Here is a 21235-nt window from a genome sequence, read left to right on the forward strand (position 1 = left end):
TATTCGAACCTACCTATTGAATGGTTGTTTTAAGTGTTTGCATTAGATGGACATTATTGACCAACAACTCTACTCAGTTGTTACTGCAAATTGTGGTAAGATATTTGGCTTTATAAAACACATGGTAGCAACATATCACATAAGAGCAAGGAATAGTCATGGTATGCCAAGGTTCATTCACCTTGTATACAGGAAATAAGGGGTCCACCATTATTATCCCGACCTTTGATAGTTAATGTAAAATATTAAGCCTTAGCCATGATGACACATACTTGTAAACTAAACGTTTATTTGTGGACAAACATTAGTTTCTATGTTGTTTACCGTGGTGTGGACAGCACCGGTATTTCATTTAATATATTGAAAAACAAACAGGTTCATCATATGTTCTAAGTCCGTCTATACTATCTGTGTATCCAGGTATCATATTCAAATTGTGGCCAAAGAACTTAAAACAATAAAAATTAAGAGTTCAGACTTTAATTACCACATGAGATGATTGTAATGATAAGACCCTCAGAGGTATAGATCGCCTTGCCCAACCACTCAGGTCAATGTAAGGAAAATTTATCCTTTAGCTTGGCTCCTAGTTGATATAATTAATTTTAGTGCACTAGATTAGCTACTATGCCATATGTAGATTTGTTGTTGCTTAATGATTAAAGCAATAGATCCAGCACTTTGCTGTGTCCCTCAATAAGCAGGGCTAGTTATTGAAACAGTTTGGAGATTGGCAGTAATTTCTCCATTGCTGATGTCTAATAACTCATAAACTAATGAGGCTACTCGAATAAAGTGATACTAATTGGGCTGGGTGTAGGGAGAAAGTCTTCCCCTAGATGAAATTCAAGCATTAAGCATACGTTGGACAGTATAGAATGAATGAATTTCGTAAGATCAATGGTATTTATAGACTTAGTGGTTAAGAAAAACGACTCTACCATTTCATTCGTATTATTGAAGCTATATATTTGGATCTTCACTGAACACTTGGTCTCTCCAACTATAGATTTAATATTGCACAGATAGTTGATATGTTTTGGTAAGTCCTAAGTTGTGTGAAATAAAACAATTTCTATATATTTGTGAACGTCATTCACTGGTTTTAGACATTATTCAACCCCACACATGAAGCTTTTACAAGCGACATTTTTAATAAAACTTCATGAGAAAAGGTGAATGAATTTAGCTTTTTAGACACAAAGTCATATGTTTTCCTTGTTATTTTAAGATTCTTTTTAGTAAAAAATACTCAGTACTTTCTGTTGCTAATTTATGAATAATACATAATGGCGACGATTATTTTAAATGGTAGCAACCTCAAAATTCGTCGAAAGAATAGATTTTGGAATGCAGATATATCACAGATCTGATTTGCACCTAGCTTTCAGTAATTCGCAAATAAAGGGAAACAGAATTCTTTGTTATATGTTTGTATTTTGCACATACCTTAATATGCGGATGGATTACAAGACCAACAAAATAAAGTGCATTTTAAGGTTTATATATTGGCAGTTTCTAAAGTTTTAAAACAACTTTAATCCTACCGATACTGGCAATATTCTTTGCTCGTGTGATAGTCTCCAAGTATAACTATATATATGCTATGGCCTATATGTCTGTACACTGTCATTTCCAATTTTTGGTGTATTTCTGAAATTTTTATTGCATCTTGTAGGAGTTTATCAGTAGTAGAGGTATAGTTTCACACATGTATCGTTTTCAATTTCCAAAGAAATAGGCTTGTATTTTATTCTCTGTGTGGTTTCGCTACAGATAGATAAGTAAAATGATTCTCATACTCATATGAATTTTAAAACTGGAAAGAATTCATCATAACTAGCAAGCTATGGTTTGACTATATTCATTGAAGTATGGGTTCAACATGAAGCTACAAAAGCGACTAAAAATAGAGGTGAGAATACGTAAACCACTAACAAATACAATGGTTCAGGTAACCGGTTTTCAGATTTACTGAACTTGAAGGTGAATTAATGTAAGGATTGTTCGGTCTAATTACAATTGGTACGATTGTCAAACTCAATGTTGATCTTTGCCAAATGAACATCTGTGTCCGTTGTAACACTTCTTTGATACTAAATAGTGATGAGTATTTCTATGGAAGCGTTGAAGTTAAATGAGTATGATATATCATGACTACGACAAAACTACAGCCAGTATTTTAAAAGTAGTAACAGGAAGCCTGTAAATATTTTTTAGCCACCTAAGTATTTTGAACCATGCATAACCATCTAATTCAACAAAGGCTTTTTGCAAGAAAATAAATCTCATATACTGCTCTTTTACGGTTGATAATAGGCTTATCACAAAGCATTGATATTTAACATTTATGTAATGGAAGTTAACATATAGCAGTTGTGGAGGAAGAAAGTGGGAGTTACCCAGACACTAACTTATCTACTAATCTTTACAGTCCTGTTTGGTAATCGTCTGCTCTAAAAACCATAGTATGTCAGGGTAATTCATGGGATATTTTGTAGGTTTCTACTGAAATAAAAGAACAAATACAATCCATACAATTCACTGCTATATCAAAGGGAAATAACATTATATAGCTGTCAGCAATTCTAATTCACCGAAAAGGTGAAAATCAAAGTATTTATATGTTTACACAACACATAGAAGATGAAAAGGATTTGCGATGCTTCGATTTTGGTGATTTGATACAATCGGAAAGAAAATGAGGTATAGTACTGAAATATTTTGTTCATTAGCTTAGCAACAATAAAGCTAACAAGGTAGCTAAAGCTCCAATTCTACTCAAACAACTTAAATTGGCAGCAGAACCTGCATATTGAGAAATTACAGCGCTCGAATGTAGCTCAACTACAGAAACAGAAGATGTTAGGGAATGAGATTTGCCTGTGATGGCCTCACTAGCATCTTGACGCCGTGACTTTGTTGTAGTTTCACGTGATACAACTAAAGATCCTGTAGCGTCAAGATTTGCATTTGAAGCGTCAATAGTGTAACTTGAAGTCCTGGTACCTACATTACCTTGATTGTCGGTTTCTGAGCAATATGTGATAACCTTAGTTATAGTTTTACCGACAGTGTCAGTGAATATACTGGTTGATGGTGAAGGAATTGATACTGTCTTGTTTGCAAAAGCAGAATTCTGAGAACTGGTTTGTTTTGATGTCAAAGCCACAGAAGAACTCGATATGGTAACTGAAGAGCTCAAAGAAGCCTCTTGATGAGATGTAACGCTTTCTGTTGAGCTGACAGTACTCATTAATGTAGGGAATGAGGATGAGTTGCTTGCAACTACTGAACTAGTATGTGATGAGGGACTACTCGAAGCTGATACAGAAGACAAAGCTGACACATATAATGAGGAAGAGGAAGCAGAAGTAGAAGAGGAAGCAGAAGTAGAAGAGGAAGCAGAAGTGGAAGAGGAAGCAGAAGTGGAAGAGGAAGCAGAAGTGGAAGAGGAAGCAGAAGTGGAAGAGGAAGCAGAAGTGGAAGAGGAAGCAGAAGTGGAAGAAGTAACAGAAGTGGAAGAGGAAGCAGAAGTGGAAGAAGTAACAGAAGTGGAAGAGGAAGAAGAAACAGAAGACGAGAAAGTTGAATCAGAAGACGCAGTAGAATCTGATGAACTAATTGATGTTGGTGATGAATTTGATGTACTCATAGTAGTAGTAGTTTTGGTGCTAGATGAAGAGGTAGGCCATGCCGTTGCAATACCTTCATCAGCAAGTCTACTAGCAATAGCACCGATCAATCTCTCACTATACCAAGGGACACCTGTAATCATCATTGTGATAGTTTCTGGTGCAATCTCTGACAATGGGCTAGTGTTACCAAACATGACAGCGCCAATCATTTGACTTGGGTATGGTTGATCAGGATGAGCACCTTGGAAACTTAGATATTGCATCATGTGGCCTTTAATGTCGGCTAAATAGGCCTGTAGTTCAATCATATTCACCCTGAAATCAGTTGGCGCAAGTGTGGTTGTTGGATCAATGGCATTTACGCCAATTAATGCATATACAGCAACCAATGACTTTGATAACTTCATAATGAATAGCTCTACGGCAACTTGGGATAGATATAACTCTGTAATAATGAACTAATATTGAAAGTTATCATATTGGTAGCACATGGGGAAGTTCAATCAACCACATTATTATATATCACTATGTGATTATGACTTTTGCCCTTGCAATTGAACAAATATTATAATACTTCGTTTGCAGTTGTTTACTTTAGAGAGTTTCAATCATTATTTTTAATCTATAAATAACTTTAAAAATTAATAGTCTCAATCCAATCGTTTAAGATCCATGCACTAACTATTTCATTGAAATCTTTATATGCGGCTATACTATACGTTTTCTCTCATTTATACTCTTAAGGCTGACTTTATTTATAGCCATGGTCGTTAGTATGAAATTTATCACATTATTTCACAAATCCTGAATTTTACGATATACAACCTTTATGTAAAAGTAATTCATGAACATTAGAAAAGTACTGGTTAAAAGTCCAGTTAGCCTTGGGTACCTAAATGATATTTTACGATCCAATGAAGTCCAAAAGTATGCTCTACTAGTATTTGGATTTTGTTGTTCCTCAATCAAAATTCCTAAACTATTAAGTGCTATGATGTTGCAGGTACGAGATGATAAAAAGAAAATGATTGATGCAAGATCTCGTATGGCCTTAGAAAATAAATTGCTTTTTTCATTATTAATTGTAGGATTTCCTATGGTGTAGAAAGTCAAGTATCTTTACCAATAGCTATGGAACATTGTTATCCATATATAAAACTTCATCTGTCAGTTGTACTGCTGTGACGCAACAGATTAAATTCATAAGAATGCATTCCAAACTTAAAAGCATCGACCAAGGAAATATGGCGTTCCTGGTCAGTAAGAGTTCCTAACAATAAATGTAGAAACAATTTAGGAAAGTTTTAATAAATTAACCAGTGCCTGGAACGAACGTCTCCGTGGGGCAACAATGAAAAAATAAATATTTCATGACAAATTTTTTAACAACAGTAACTATTTTCAAAGTGGAGCACATGTTAGCATAAGTGTTTCCTTTCTTGATTCATTTCTCTGAATTAATAGCATTCAATAATCATAAGATGAGTAAAATGTTTAATCAACACTGTTGTTAGAAATTAAAGACTATGATAAGTAGCGTGGTTTTTTTTTTTCAAAGAATAGCGTCAACCTTTACAAAACTTCATTACTCAAAATCATTGTATCACAGATTAGCTAGAACTTTTGAATGAATTTCTTGCTGGCATTTATGATTCTGATGTAATACTATATGATGAACAATGCTTATCAGCAAATTAGCAAAGTAGTCAATATTCATGAACCTATCTATTCACTATAATAACACTTCTTTCGATTGTAGTAACTAATAAAGTGATTATAGTAAAACGGAATATAACGAACAGCAATTACAAATTTGTCTAACGTATGTACCTGAAGTAAGTTAAGATGTTTACTTTCAGCTCTAGTCTACTCTACAAACAAATTTTATAAATCAATCAATATGAAAGAAGAGTTCAAAATCAATACCTGTGTTTGTCAATCAATTGATACTAAAATGACGTACATGAAATTTTTCTTTATAATAGTATGAGAATACTCTACGATTCTCCTGATGCTTAATACATTTGAGTTGTTTTATTCCATTTCCCAATATCATAGTATGCCATATTTACTCTTTATAACAAGCATAAGAATAGTAAGGATCAGAATCTTACTAATTCATAATATTACTGAAATAAATACTAATTGTCAAGTTAGGGTCATTCGACGAAGAAATGAAATTCTTTAAAAGATAATGAATCATTCTAATATAATAGCATACTTCAAACATTATCAATAATTAGTAGAATACTACAAAAATAACAATTACTGATTCACGAAATAAGAAGTTGGACCTTAGTTGTTTGAACTCCTATACTTCTTGACGCTCTTGTGAATTCATCACTGATTGGTGGTTTTTTTTAAGTATTTTCATTATCTTTGAAATTCACCATATATCCGAGGAACTTGTTACTGGGGATTGCTTTGTGCTACGTTTAGCTAAATAGCAATTTAGAGATTCAAAAAATGTACCAAACTCTAATCAATATAGAACAGGGAAGCCCAAATACTACAATCTTGTGTAACATGTAGTTTAAGGGATTGTAATATAATTATTTTGTTATAGCTGCATTACTTCAATAAAAGAAATGAATGTGTCTTTCAGATTAATGTTTAATGCAATGATATTAATCTTTTGATAATACAAAACAAAATGGTATATAAATATATCTCAGAATAAAAGCATTTCTGAACCTACCGTAGACTGGTACAAATAGTAGTACACCAAAAGAAAGATAAGCTCTCCATTAAGATAGTATTTACCAAGGTAATGCATTATTTTTATTGACAATACAAACGGAAATACTAGTGTTTGTTTAATTTCATATGATTAAGTATTTGGTAAAACTCATATGAGCACAAAATATGAATAAGCTGGGTATTCACAGTATTAATTACCCGCAGCACAAAAATAAACCATTATCATTTTTATGCGACTAATGGTGATCGATTCTGATTTACGTCTGAGAACCGAGTTTTTATATTCCAAATGGATACATGCAATATCAAATGCCTTTTATCTGTTCTTTCACTTTTGGATATCTAAGGATGATACAATGTATACTTGATGAAGAACGGCCAATGTGTTAATACAACTAGATTAGCTAATCATCCTCATTGTGGGAATACATCAACTTTTCGGTAGTTTTTATCTGTGTGCCGAGGTATGAAGTTCATATAGATATCGTGATTGAAAAGGGATCCAATTTTGTCGAATTATTCCTCTTTATAATAATATTAATCTAGGTATAAATAAGATGATAGGGTGTTGTAAATTTGACCGTCGGTGACTTAGGATGCTGCCACTGTAACTTCATTTTTATTGCTTATTTCATGTGTCACTGTTAATTGTCATCAGCAATCACCAAGTGTTTTGAATAGTGATGCTGACATTGAATTATTCTGATATTGAGAGCAATATCTCTGACAATATTTTCACGGCAGAAACTGTGACAGATCGACTGGGAAATAATCATTATGAGGATCTAGAGCTCAAAGATATTACTTTCAAAGAAAAGTTCAATGAGTTAGATAATAAGTCTACAGAGACTGATAAAGATGAGACCTGTTTTAAGAGTCCATTTATCATTTGGTTGAAAAGAACTTTAAATGCTGAAACGAAAGGTGTTGAGCCGATAAATGAAAACGAAAAGAATGATACCAACATCTTTGGCTCATCATTTGTTTGGTTTTCAGCAAACCTAGTATTGGCAGCTTATGGTGTTGGTTCTCTTGGCCCAACAGTATATCACTTGAATTTTGCAATTAGTGTTCTAACAATTGTGTTCTTCAATATTTTAGGCTTAGTTAGTGTATCTTTTTTTTCAGTTTTTGGAGCTGAACTTGGATTAAGACAAATGATAATTTCTAGATATCTAGTTGGCAATGTAACAGCTAGGATTTTTGCTGCTTTAAACTGCATAGGATGTGTTGGATGGGATGTACTAAATATTTACTTGGCTGCAAAATTATTTGCCATTATTAAAACTGGAGGAAATCACTTACCATTATGGGGAGGCTGTATTGTTATCGTTGGTAGTACTGTTTTTATTGCAGCATTGGGATATAAATTCATTCATATCTATGAGAAATGGTCATGGATTCCAAACCTTGCAGTATTTCTCATAATTATATCAAGAATAAAAATTTCCAGGGAGTTCAGCAATGGACCCTGGACATCAGGTTCAACTACAGCAGGTAATGTTTTATCATTTGGTTCTGCAATTTTTGGTTCTGCAGCAGGCTGGGTGACTTATTCAGCTGATTATACTGTGTATATGCCAAGAAGAACCAATAAATTTAGGATTTTTTTCTTTAATTCAATTGGATTGGCCTTCTCATTGATATTTACAATGATAGTAGGTGCGGCAGCCGGTATCTGTGCTGTCAATAATTCTAAATGGATGGAATTATATAATGAGTTTCAAATTGGTGGTGTAACATACGCTTTGCTTGTTCCAAACTCTTTACATGGGTTTGGCAAATTCTGTTGTGTTATTCTTGCTATGTCGACTGTAGCTAATAATGTACCTAGTATGTACACCATAGCTCTCTCGGTTCAAGCCCTCTGGGAGCCGCTTACAAGCGTTCCTAGAGCTATTTGGACGATATTTGCTAATATTGTTGTATTAGGGATATCTATACCAGCGTGCTATTTTTTCCAAAGTTTTATGCAGAACTTTATGGGATCTATAGGTTATTTTTATGCTCTATACATTGGTATTTCATTAGCTGAGCATTGTGTTTTCAGGAGAAAATTTGGTAACTATAATGTCAATGATCATTCTAACTGGGAGAAGTTACCAATTGGTTTTGCTGGCTGTATTGCATTGATTGTGGGATCATTCGGAGTGGCACTCGGAATGGCACAAACATATTGGGTTGGCGAAATAGCAAGAAAAATAGGAACTTATGGGGGTGATATTGGCTTTGAGCTGGGGATGAGCTGGGCTTTCTTAACATATATTATAATCAGACCTATAGAAATTAAATACTATGGTAGATGATCTCTCCCTTGCACCAGGAGAAACATAATAATGTTTAGATGTTGATTATAATATAACATTGGAATATAAAAATTTACATATAGATACTTGACTCAATTATAATGTATCTTAAGGAAACATAGCATCTATCAGTAGCAGGTGTAATACTAAAATATTAAAGATGCAGTTGATATCTATTTACCAATTCATCTATCACTCTTCAGTTTTTCAGTAAATATTACCTCTATAATTATAAGTAAAGCTAGTATTTTGCGAGATATAACATTATCTGACTGTACTAACCTTTGAAATATATGTACTATACTCATTGAATTCTGAAACTTTTGTAAGTTATAAATATTATATAAATATTTAACGACATGAATGATAATATAATATGTTACTGGCTACCCTCTTCATCCTTTGGTCTTCAGAGCAACTACTACTATATATAGAAAAAGCCGACGTAATAAATGCCTTTTCTCGTGCTTGTTTCAACTCTTATTTTCAACGTCTGGTTGCCCCCCCCCCTGTGCTTAACTGTTTAAAAAGTAGAATGTACCAGGCCCTACTCCGCTTGTGATTTCGAATTTTATCTGAATTTAACTATCGCAGGAGTAATTTTATCATTTGACATATATCATTCTACTATATTGTGCTCCTTTAGTCAAATAATATTACAAAAATTATTAATTATCTGATGTAGGAGAGCTTCCCACGAGAAAATTGTAATACAGATAATAAACAAGTGATATATTTTCATCTGTCATACTCCATAGTCGCTATTTGAACTTCTGAGATGATCACAGGAGAAAGAGCTACTAAAAATATAACAATGCAATAAACAATATCTGTCATACCCAAATCTCGGTAGGTGTTATGCTTTGTAATCGTGGTATTATAAAAGATTATGCCGTAGAATACATATACTCTCATATATATATTTACAACTTTATAGCGTTATCATCAACTTATTTATTTGGAATGGGTAGCTAGCATTATATGATTTCTATCATATTCGGTGTCATGTGAAGAATTTTTTGTTGTAAATGCTGTACAATAGTTCCATGATGTATTTCGAAATACTATTCAACTAAGAAATACTAGATTAGAACTGTTTCGGATCAAAAAAAGCATTTAATATAAAATAATTACTATGCATATGAATAGCCCGGTTACCATTACGATTTCCATATTAAGCTATTTATACCAGCTAGATAACATTTTAAATGATCGTTATATTTAGTTTTTTATGCTGTTTGTTAGCTCTTTTACCTTATCTGTCTTCCATTAACACTTTTTACAGTTAATCCAACACCGGTATCTTAAAAATTGTTGGAAGAGTTCAGGTTATTTTAACTGATGCTCAGATGAAGAAAATAATGAAAATAAGCATCATTGATTCAAGTAGCGTGGTAGACTTTTTGTGGTGCGAACCTGAAGCTTCATATAGAGTATCGATAGAAAATGTGCCCTCGGATACCCGTTGTGATGTACGCTGAATGGATGAGGTTGGAAGGATTGACTTTGAAGATACATTGGGCAAGGTGGAGGTTGAAGTTTGAACCGAAATTGCCGAGTTTTCATGCAGAGCATCATTGGTATGTTTGATCGAGTTTGTTAAAGTTGTGGCAGTGCCGTATATCTCAGATTGGTTGTTATTGGATGTTGTTAATGAGTTATTATTCTCTATGTTTGTGCTCTGTTCAGTATTATTAGTTTCAGAATTGTTAATCACACTGTTAGATGCAGTCACAACTGTATTACCTCTAGAGCTACCACTGTTATCAGCTTCATTAAAAGCAGGGAAGTGACTATGAGATACAGTTGAAATCGTCGCAACACTAGTTACTACAACTCCGTCTTCGCTTGTTGCAAAATAATGTGATAAAATATGCGATGCATTTGTGTCTGGTTGACTATTAATCAAATAATCCGAACTAGTGATTTTGCTTGACAAACTACTACCTGTATAAGTGCTTTGTAATGAACTGCTAGTAATGACCTCGTTAATATCCTGTTGTTCTGTAGACGTAGAATGAGGATCATAGGTGCCCATACCAATAATGCTGCTTTCTGAAACTGTTACATTAACGTTGCTTTTCGAGGTGGAATACACTGATGAGTGGTGTACCGTACTTCCTGAAAACCCTCCTTCTGGAATTAGTTTAGAGGAGTCGTAAGAATTTATAGAGCTCATATCAGAAGACGGAGAATGTGCTAAAGAATATGTGGGACTTCCTAAGCCGGTCACGATATCAGAAACAACAGTAGAACTTCTGATCATACTAACTGATTCAATAATGGAGGAAGATGGAATAAAATCACTTCCTAATGCTGAAGAACTTGGCATTGTCGATTTATCGGAACTGAAATTAGAAGAGGAAGAGGAAATCGATGAACTGAGATCAACTGAGTTTGAAATATTAGAAGATATGCTAGAAGTGCTAACATAAGTATCAGATGGTAGATAATTAATATCTGACGATGACAAAAGCAAAGAAGATGATAAAGAGGAAGACAAAGAAGAGGAAGGCGATGATGATGATATGTATAATTCCTCAGCATCGATATATTCACGTGTAGCATTGAACAGTGTGCTGTCTGTAATAATCTCCCCCTTATCATTCGTGGTGATGAAGAACGAGATCCAGTCCGTCTCGACATAGTCCGCAGCAGTGGTGGCTGTGATCGTCACAGGTGGAGGGCTGTACGTCCTGGTGCTGCTAGTGGTGATCAACCCACCAAACTCGTTGGTGGTCGTCCAGTAGCTGATGACCAGGTACTCAGTCACTTCGTTGCCCAGATCAACAGTCTTGGTCTCGGCAGGAGGTGCAGGCCCGAACGACGTGTGCGGAGCCTCAGGCAAGTTGTAGTCACGCGTAGCATTGAACAGTGTGCTGTCTGTAATAATCTCCCCCTTATCATTCGTGGTGATGAAGAACGAGATCCAGTCCGTCTCGACATAGTCCGCAGCAGTGGTGGCTGTGATCGTCACAGGTGGAGGGCTGTACGTCCTGGTGCTGCTAGTGGTGATCAACCCACCAAACTCGTTGGTGGTCGTCCAGTAGCTGATGACCAGGTACTCAGTCACTTCGTTGCCCAGATCAACAGTCTTGGTCTCGGCAGGAGGTGCAGGCCCGAACGACGTGTGCGGAGCCTCAGGCAAGTTGTAGTCACGCGTAGCATTGAACAGTGTGCTGTCTGTAATAATCTCCCCCTTATCATTCGTGGTGATGAAGAACGAGATCCAGTCCGTCTCGACATAGTCCGCAGCAGTGGTGGCTGTGATCGTCACAGGTGGAGGGCTGTACGTCCTGGTGCTGCTAGTGGTGATCAACCCACCAAACTCGTTGGTGGTCGTCCAGTAGCTGATGACCAGGTACTCAGTCACTTCGTTGCCCAGATCAACAGTCTTGGTCTCGGCAGGAGGTGCAGGCCCGAACGACGTGTGCGGAGCCTCAGGCAAGTTGTAGTCACGCGTAGCATTGAACAGTGTGCTGTCTGTAATAATCTCCCCCTTATCATTCGTGGTGATGAAGAACGAGATCCAGTCCGTCTCGACATAGTCCGCAGCAGTGGTGGCTGTGATCGTCACAGGTGGAGGGCTGTACGTCCTGGTGCTGCTAGTGGTGATCAACCCACCAAACTCGTTGGTGGTCGTCCAGTAGCTGATGACCAGGTACTCAGTCACTTCGTTGCCCAGATCAACAGTCTTGGTCTCGGCAGGAGGTGCAGGCCCGAACGACGTGTGCGGAGCCTCAGGCAAGTTGTAGTCACGCGTAGCATTGAACAGTGTGCTGTCTGTAATAATCTCCCCCTTATCATTCGTGGTGATGAAGAACGAGATCCAGTCCGTCTCGACATAGTCCGCAGCAGTGGTGGCTGTGATCGTCACAGGTGGAGGGCTGTACGTCCTGGTGCTGCTAGTGGTGATCAACCCACCAAACTCGTTGGTGGTCGTCCAGTAGCTGATGACCAGGTACTCAGTCACTTCGTTGCCCAGATCAACAGTCTTGGTCTCGGCAGGAGGTGCAGGCCCGAACGACGTGTGCGGAGCCTCAGGCAAGTTGTAGTCACGCGTAGCATTGAACAGTGTGCTGTCTGTAATAATCTCCCCCTTATCATTCGTGGTGATGAAGAACGAGATCCAGTCCGTCTCGACATAGTCCGCAGCAGTGGTGGCTGTGATCGTCACAGGTGGAGGGCTGTACGTCCTGGTGCTGCTAGTGGTGATCAACCCACCAAACTCGTTGGTGGTCGTCCAGTAGCTGATGACCAGGTACTCAGTCACTTCGTTGCCCAGATCAACAGTCTTGGTCTCGGCAGGAGGTGCAGGCCCGAACGACGTGTGCGGAGCCTCAGGCAAGTTGTAGTCACGCGTAGCATTGAACAGTGTGCTGTCTGTAATAATCTCCCCCTTATCATTCGTGGTGATGAAGAACGAGATCCAGTCCGTCTCGACATAGTCCGCAGCAGTGGTGGCTGTGATCGTCACAGGTGGAGGGCTGTACGTCCTGGTGCTGCTAGTGGTGATCAACCCACCAAACTCGTTGGTGGTCGTCCAGTAGCTGATGACCAGGTACTCAGTCACTTCGTTGCCCAGATCAACAGTCTTGGTCTCGGCAGGAGGTGCAGGCCCGAACGACGTGTGCGGAGCCTCAGGCAAGTTGTAGTCACGCGTAGCATTGAACAGTGTGCTGTCTGTAATAATCTCCCCCTTATCATTCGTGGTGATGAAGAACGAGATCCAGTCCGTCTCGACATAGTCCGCAGCAGTGGTGGCTGTGATCGTCACAGGTGGAGGGCTGTACGTCCTGGTGCTGCTAGTGGTGATCAACCCACCAAACTCGTTGGTGGTCGTCCAGTAGCTGATGACCAGGTACTCAGTCACTTCGTTGCCCAGATCAACAGTCTTGGTCTCGGCAGGAGGTGCAGGCCCGAACGACGTGTGCGGAGCCTCGGGCAAGTTGTAGTCACGCGTAGCATTGAACAGTGTGCTGTCTGTAATAATCTCCCCCTTATCATTCGTGGTGATGAAGAACGAGATCCAGTCCGTCTCGACATAGTCCGCAGCAGTGGTGGCTGTGATCGTCACAGGTGGAGGGCTGTACGTCCTGGTGCTGCTAGTGGTGATCAACCCACCAAACTCGTTGGTGGTCGTCCAGTAGCTGATGACCAGGTACTCAGTCACTTCGTTGCCCAGATCAACAGTCTTGGTCTCGGCAGGAGGTGCAGGCCCGAACGACGTGTGCGGAGCCTCAGGCAAGTTGTAGTCACGCGTAGCATTGAACAGTGTGCTGTCTGTAATAATCTCCCCCTTATCATTCGTGGTGATGAAGAACGAGATCCAGTCCGTCTCGACATAGTCCGCAGCAGTGGTGGCTGTGATCGTCACAGGTGGAGGGCTGTACGTCCTGGTGCTGCTAGTGGTGATCAACCCACCAAACTCGTTGGTGGTCGTCCAGTAGCTGATGACCAGGTACTCAGTCACTTCGTTGCCCAGATCAACAGTCTTGGTCTCGGCAGGAGGTGCAGGCCCGAACGACGTGTGCGGAGCCTCAGGCAAGTTGTAGTCACGCGTAGCATTGAACAGTGTGCTGTCTGTAATAATCTCCCCCTTATCATTCGTGGTGATGAAGAACGAGATCCAGTCCGTCTCGACATAGTCCGCAGCAGTGGTGGCTGTGATCGTCACAGGTGGAGGGCTGTACGTCCTGGTGCTGCTAGTGGTGATCAACCCACCAAACTCGTTGGTGGTCGTCCAGTAGCTGATGACCAGGTACTCAGTCACTTCGTTGCCCAGATCAACAGTCTTGGTCTCGGCAGGAGGTGCAGGCCCGAACGACGTGTGCGGAGCCTCAGGCAAGTTGTAGTCACGCGTAGCATTGAACAGTGTGCTGTCTGTAATAATCTCCCCCTTATCATTCGTGGTGATGAAGAACGAGATCCAGTCCGTCTCGACATAGTCCGCAGCAGTGGTGGCTGTGATCGTCACAGGTGGAGGGCTGTACGTCCTGGTGCTGCTAGTGGTGATCAACCCACCAAACTCGTTGGTGGTCGTCCAGTAGCTGATGACCAGGTACTCAGTCACTTCGTTGCCCAGATCAACAGTCTTGGTCTCGGCAGGAGGTGCAGGCCCGAACGACGTGTGCGGAGCCTCAGGCAAGTTGTAGTCACGCGTAGCATTGAACAGTGTGCTGTCTGTAATAATCTCCCCCTTATCATTCGTGGTGATGAAGAACGAGATCCAGTCCGTCTCGACATAGTCCGCAGCAGTGGTGGCTGTGATCGTCACAGGTGGAGGGCTGTACGTCCTGGTGCTGCTAGTGGTGATCAACCCACCAAACTCGTTGGTGGTCGTCCAGTAGCTGATGACCAGGTACTCAGTCACTTCGTTGCCCAGATCAACAGTCTTGGTCTCGGCAGGAGGTGCAGGCCCGAACGACGTGTGCGGAGCCTCAGGCAAGTTGTAGTCACGCGTAGCATTGAACAGTGTGCTGTCTGTAATAATCTCCCCCTTATCATTCGTGGTGATGAAGAACGAGATCCAGTCCGTCTCGACATAGTCCGCAGCAGTGGTGGCTGTGATCGTCACAGGTGGAGGGCTGTACGTCCTGGTGCTGCTAGTGGTGATCAACCCACCAAACTCGTTGGTGGTCGTCCAGTAGCTGATGACCAGGTACTCAGTCACTTCGTTGCCCAGATCAACAGTCTTGGTCTCGGCAGGAGGTGCAGGCCCGAACGACGTGTGCGGAGCCTCAGGCAAGTTGTAGTCACGCGTAGCATTGAACAGTGTGCTGTCTGTAATAATCTCCCCCTTATCATTCGTGGTGATGAAGAACGAGATCCAGTCCGTCTCGACATAGTCCGCAGCAGTGGTGGCTGTGATCGTCACAGGTGGAGGGCTGTACGTCCTGGTGCTGCTAGTGGTGATCAACCCACCAAACTCGTTGGTGGTCGTCCAGTAGCTGATGACCAGGTACTCAGTCACTTCGTTGCCCAGATCAACAGTCTTGGTCTCGGCAGGAGGTGCAGGCCCGAACGACGTGTGCGGAGCCTCAGGCAAGTTGTAGTCACGCGTAGCATTGAACAGTGTGCTGTCTGTAATAATCTCCCCCTTATCATTCGTGGTGATGAAGAACGAGATCCAGTCCGTCTCGACATAGTCCGCAGCAGTGGTGGCTGTGATCGTCACAGGTGGAGGGCTGTACGTCCTGGTGCTGCTAGTGGTGATCAACCCACCAAACTCGTTGGTGGTCGTCCAGTAGCTGATGACCAGGTACTCAGTCACTTCGTTGCCCAGATCAACAGTCTTGGTCTCGGCAGGAGGTGCAGGCCCGAACGACGTGTGCGGAGCCTCAGGCAAGTTGTAGTCACGCGTAGCATTGAACAGTGTGCTGTCTGTAATAATCTCCCCCTTATCATTCGTGGTGATGAAGAACGAGATCCAGTCCGTCTCGACATAGTCCGCAGCAGTGGTGGCTGTGATCGTCACAGGTGGAGGGCTGTACGTCCTGGTGCTGCTAGTGGTGATCAACCCACCAAACTCGTTGGTGGTCGTCCAGTAGCTGATGACCAGGTACTCAGTCACTTCGTTGCCCAGATCAACAGTCTTGGTCTCGGCAGGAGGTGCAGGCCCGAACGACGTGTGCGGAGCCTCAGGCAAGTTGTAGTCACGCGTAGCATTGAACAGTGTGCTGTCTGTAATAATCTCCCCCTTATCATTCGTGGTGATGAAGAACGAGATCCAGTCCGTCTCGACATAGTCCGCAGCAGTGGTGGCTGTGATCGTCACAGGTGGAGGGCTGTACGTCCTGGTGCTGCTAGTGGTGATCAACCCACCAAACTCGTTGGTGGTCGTCCAGTAGCTGATGACCAGGTACTCAGTCACTTCGTTGCCCAGATCAACAGTCTTGGTCTCGGCAGGAGGTGCAGGCCCGAACGACGTGTGCGGAGCCTCAGGCAAGTTGTAGTCACGCGTAGCATTGAACAGTGTGCTGTCTGTAATAATCTCCCCCTTATCATTCGTGGTGATGAAGAACGAGATCCAGTCCGTCTCGACATAGTCCGCAGCAGTGGTGGCTGTGATCGTCACAGGTGGAGGGCTGTACGTCCTGGTGCTGCTAGTGGTGATCAACCCACCAAACTCGTTGGTGGTCGTCCAGTAGCTGATGACCAGGTACTCAGTCACTTCGTTGCCCAGATCAACAGTCTTGGTCTCGGCAGGAGGTGCAGGCCCGAACGACGTGTGCGGAGCCTCAGGCAAGTTGTAGTCACGCGTAGCATTGAACAGTGTGCTGTCTGTAATAATCTCCCCCTTATCATTCGTGGTGATGAAGAACGAGATCCAGTCCGTCTCGACATAGTCCGCAGCAGTGGTGGCTGTGATCGTCACAGGTGGAGGGCTGTACGTCCTGGTGCTGCTAGTGGTGATCAACCCACCAAACTCGTTGGTGGTCGTCCAGTAGCTGATGACCAGGTACTCAGTCACTTCGTTGCCCAGATCAACAGTCTTGGTCTCGGCAGGAGGTGCAGGCCCGAACGACGTGTGCGGAGCCTCAGGCAAGTTGTAGTCACGCGTAGCATTGAACAGTGTGCTGTCTGTAATAATCTCCCCCTTATCATTCGTGGTGATGAAGAACGAGATCCAGTCCGTCTCGACATAGTCCGCAGCAGTGGTGGCTGTGATCGTCACAGGTGGAGGGCTGTACGTCCTGGTGCTGCTAGTGGTGATCAACCCACCAAACTCGTTGGTGGTCGTCCAGTAGCTGATGACCAGGTACTCAGTCACTTCGTTGCCCAGATCAACAGTCTTGGTCTCGGCAGGAGGTGCAGGCCCGAACGACGTGTGCGGAGCCTCAGGCAAGTTGTAGTCACGCGTAGCATTGAACAGTGTGCTGTCTGTAATAATCTCCCCCTTATCATTCGTGGTGATGAAGAACGAGATCCAGTCCGTCTCGACATAGTCCGCAGCAGTGGTGGCTGTGATCGTCACAGGTGGAGGACTATATGTTTGGACTTTACTTGTCGTAAATACCTTACCTTGATCATTTATAGTTGTCCAATATGATATGACCACATATTCCGTAACCTCATTACCTAAATCTATAATATTTGTTTCTGGATCGGGTGCGGGGTCATACTTAGTTGTAATGGATATTACCTTACTATCTGTTATTATCTTACTGTTAGAATCAGTTGTAATGAAATATGAAACGACCTCTTCAATGTGTTCGTGATTTTGATCGATGCTCAAAGTTGTCACTGGAGGTGGACTGTAGAGAACTGTTCTTGTCACTGTTGCATATGGTTTCAACGGATTCGCTGGATTTTGTATCTGTGAGGGCTCATAGGATAGTACTTGGTATTCTGTAACTCCATTTCCTAAGTCGATTATTTTCGTATCTCCTTGAGGTTGATTATATAATGTGATAGTAGAGTGACCAATTACCCATTGATGATTGGCGGCATCCGAACTGGAATAATCACTGATAAGCAAAATCTCAGTTGTTTTCGGATCTGTATGAGTAGTAGTAAATGGTGGGCGTATAACTAAATCGCCTATCAGCGCTATAGTAAGAACATTGGAGTAGCTTGGAATTGCATAATTTGGAGATAAGTCTCTATTTGAACCTATTGCCAGTAAGTCAAACTTTCTTTCTGGTTTAGGTAATCTAAAGCGAACATTCGCAGAACCAATTGCAAGGTTTAACAGTTGGTTAGGGTCCGAAAAGCTACTCGATAATACACCGGCTCCATTGGATAGCACTCTGATAGCAGGAAAGGGTCCCTGAAGCTGATAAATATCGGATGGATATTGTATCATATTCTTGATTGTAATCAAAGCAGTTTGATCGGCTGTGAATAAAATATCATATGGTTCTTCATTGGGATTAGTAAATGTAGGTTGATATAAGAGATTCAAAGTGAAGGCATTTTGAGGAACATAAGCATGAAGTCCAGACGTCGATAGTGAACCACCGATCGTATTTTGAAAAATGTTCGCATATAAATTTGTTATACCATAAATCTTGGTATTGATTACAGATAATGCCGGGGCATTACCAGGAGCCACGACAGGTTTGTTTGGTCCAAAATCAATTTGATATAAATGTGTCCTATCGGTTTGATCAATGGTTAACGATCCATATATCAAAACTGGAGAGTACTTTAAGGTGTCGGTAATTGTACTGCCTATTTTTATTGATGGTCTTTTTGAGCCTAATGTATAAGAACCATACGTCGGAAGCGTTGCAGTGAATGAGTCATCTTGAAGTACAATTAAACCACCTGCTCCTAGATCAAAAGAAAAATGAAATGAGTTTATGGCTTGTATAGAACTGGAATAACTTGTCTTTGAACCGTCAAAAATGAATTTTGAACCGGTATTAAATTGTGCATCACCATTAACATCCAAAGAAAAAGGTATGTCAATACCAGGTATAGGTATGATCGTCAACGTTGAATGATTCTGCAAAAAAAATCCTGCCGGTAGAGCAACTTTTGCATAGTTTTTTATTGTAACCTTTGAATTTACCAGCGAGAGAACTGTTGCGTCAGTGAATACCGGGTTTTCTGTTCCAGTACTTGAGCCATCAAACACAATCTCCTTGTCGGTATATTTTGTCGCGGACACTGTTTGCCAAATAGTGATCCAGAAAATAAAAGCGTATATTAAGCCATAATTCATTTTTGTTTGTTTATTTTATATGAATGTCGAAGTTCACCATGTACAACTAGCAAGGGTAAACTTTAAAAGTAGTTTGATGTTTGTTAGTAATAGTAACAGTCAGCTTTGATACTTAACTATTTTTGCTCTTAATCTAATATGATGATTTGCTTAATCCTGTTATATATGCAGGTCTATGTCTAGCAATAACAAATAACGAGGCGATGGATCAGTCAATAGCAAAAGGCAAGCTAAAAAGATTTCAAGTGTCTGTGGGTAGACAAATTAAATGCTCATTGTCATGGATATATATATAAATTGGAAAGATGAGATAAACATCTCGGTATTTTAGTCATTCCACATTGGTTATCTGACTAACTGGACGATAGTGAGTCTAAAAATAAATTTCTTTTGGTCCTCTCTTTTAGTTCTTTTTCAATTTCATATCCGGTTAAAGTAAATAAATCAAGGACTTCGCTATGGTAATGTATTTGAAATCAATGAAGTTAGGAAATTTACCAAAGTAGGAGAGAATTAGTAAAATTACATAGGAGTAATAATAACCCCCCTTTAACTTGTGCTTTGTACTCTCCACCTTTTGGGTCGAGCTCAACATGGGTTATATTGACAATATCGGCGAAGGATGTTAATGTAAAGAATTGGCTGAGGCAAAAAAATAACCAAAAAAAAGACCAAAACGGAATAAATCTCAACGGCAAGCCCAGATGAGATTTGCTAACAAAGTAACAATGCTTTATGATGGTTAGATTCTATCAACCCGGACCATCTGTTTTTCCCTCCCGTTTTGATTTGGTAGCATTTTTGGTAAGCAATTACCAAGAAAAGACGCACCTCTGGATTTACCAGAAACAATCACTATCCTTTGTTATTCCCTCCTACTCGGAAAGTGTTAGAGCATCCAAAGCAAAAGACAAGTTTAAAAAAGCATCCACTAGTTTGTACGTTCGGAGATCGATCCGGCAACAGTTGCTGGGGGAGGCAGGGGTGGGTGTGATTGAATAGAAAAGGGAAGTAAAGTAGCAGCAACGGCTACTGGTTGATCATTGCCAGTACAGAAGGGGAAGTTGTTATAACGAAACCCATAGTTACATAAGAATTTCTAATTCTGTGTATAATAAGGCCGTATCCTATCGAACTGAACCAGACAATCCAAGTCCAAGACCTTGTTCCTTTGTGTTCTCTACATATGCGTTTGTGGACGCGAGAGCTCCCCGAACTGAGTAATGTCTTAGTAGTTTGGCAAATCTCGTCCGTGAAAAAGACTTTTTCCCCGGGGGAAATCCACGGGGGGAACGAGAATTTCTGCGCTCTCTGGTCATAATTCTGTAATCTCTGGGCTGGGGGCAACCTCTGCAGCATTGTTCTGTGAAACCAGATACAAAGACTCACAGAGTATTTACCTTACCCATCGTGTGTATTCCAATTTTCATGGAAAGTCTTCGAGGATTTGCCCGATTTGCTCGGATTCGGTTACTGCAGTTGTCTCAGTGGAGGATTCAGACGGGGGGTTGAGGATGAGCTTCAAAGAGGCAGAGATGCTTCTTGCCTTGGTAGGGGTGTAGTAATACGGAGACTAATAGGAAACTGATTCAAAACTGGAGAAGAAGGAACTGCAAAAAAAATTACGGAATGGAAAACCTCAAATGGAAAGCCGGCAGGGGAGGACTTAGCCTTGGACATTGTGATTCCATATTGGTGCTTTGTAGTTGATAGAGGGAGCATAACAGCTCTCGCAGAACTAAGTTTCATTTTATCTGTGTCCGAGCCGAAAGATCGCCTCATGAGGAAAGGTGTAGCATAATGTGCGAATAAGAGTTCCTTTAGTTACCGGTATTTGTTATCTTGGTGTATTCCATGGACAATCTTATTGCATAAGGCATTGTTTTTTCCTGCGTGGTTGTTTGGACCTTTGGAAGTTT

At 40.9% G+C, this 21235-nt stretch overlaps 3 protein-coding genes across 3 annotated transcripts; 1 reads left to right on the forward strand and 2 right to left on the reverse strand.

Annotated features, from left to right (window-relative positions):
- Nucleotides 1-2731: 2731 nt before the first annotated feature.
- On the reverse strand, nt 2732-4045 carry AWP7 (SRP1/TIP1 family protein; the record flags this gene model as incomplete). The annotated part of the gene is made up of 1 exon (XM_445190.1): nt 2732-4045. One exon carries the CDS (start codon nt 4043-4045, stop codon nt 2732-2734), a length of 1314 nt encoding a protein of 437 aa, XP_445190.1.
- Nucleotides 4046-7021: 2976 nt separating this feature from the next.
- Nucleotides 7022-8644, forward strand: GVI51_C00055 (uncharacterized protein; the record flags this gene model as incomplete). Its single annotated transcript, XM_445191.1, has 1 exon — nt 7022-8644. The coding sequence occupies one exon, from the start codon at nt 7022-7024 to the stop codon at nt 8642-8644; it is 1623 nt and encodes a 540-aa protein (XP_445191.1).
- A 1345-nt stretch (nt 8645-9989) lies between these two features.
- On the reverse strand, nt 9990-19316 carry GVI51_C00077 (uncharacterized protein; the record flags this gene model as incomplete). The annotated part of the gene is made up of 1 exon (XM_445192.2): nt 9990-19316. One exon carries the CDS (start codon nt 19314-19316, stop codon nt 9990-9992), a length of 9327 nt encoding a protein of 3108 aa, XP_445192.2.
- Nucleotides 19317-21235: the final 1919 nt, after the last annotated feature.

The sequence above is a fragment of the Nakaseomyces glabratus genome, chromosome C (genome assembly GCF_010111755.1).
Source record: "Nakaseomyces glabratus chromosome C, complete sequence".
NCBI lineage: Eukaryota > Fungi > Ascomycota > Saccharomycetes > Saccharomycetales > Saccharomycetaceae > Nakaseomyces > Nakaseomyces glabratus.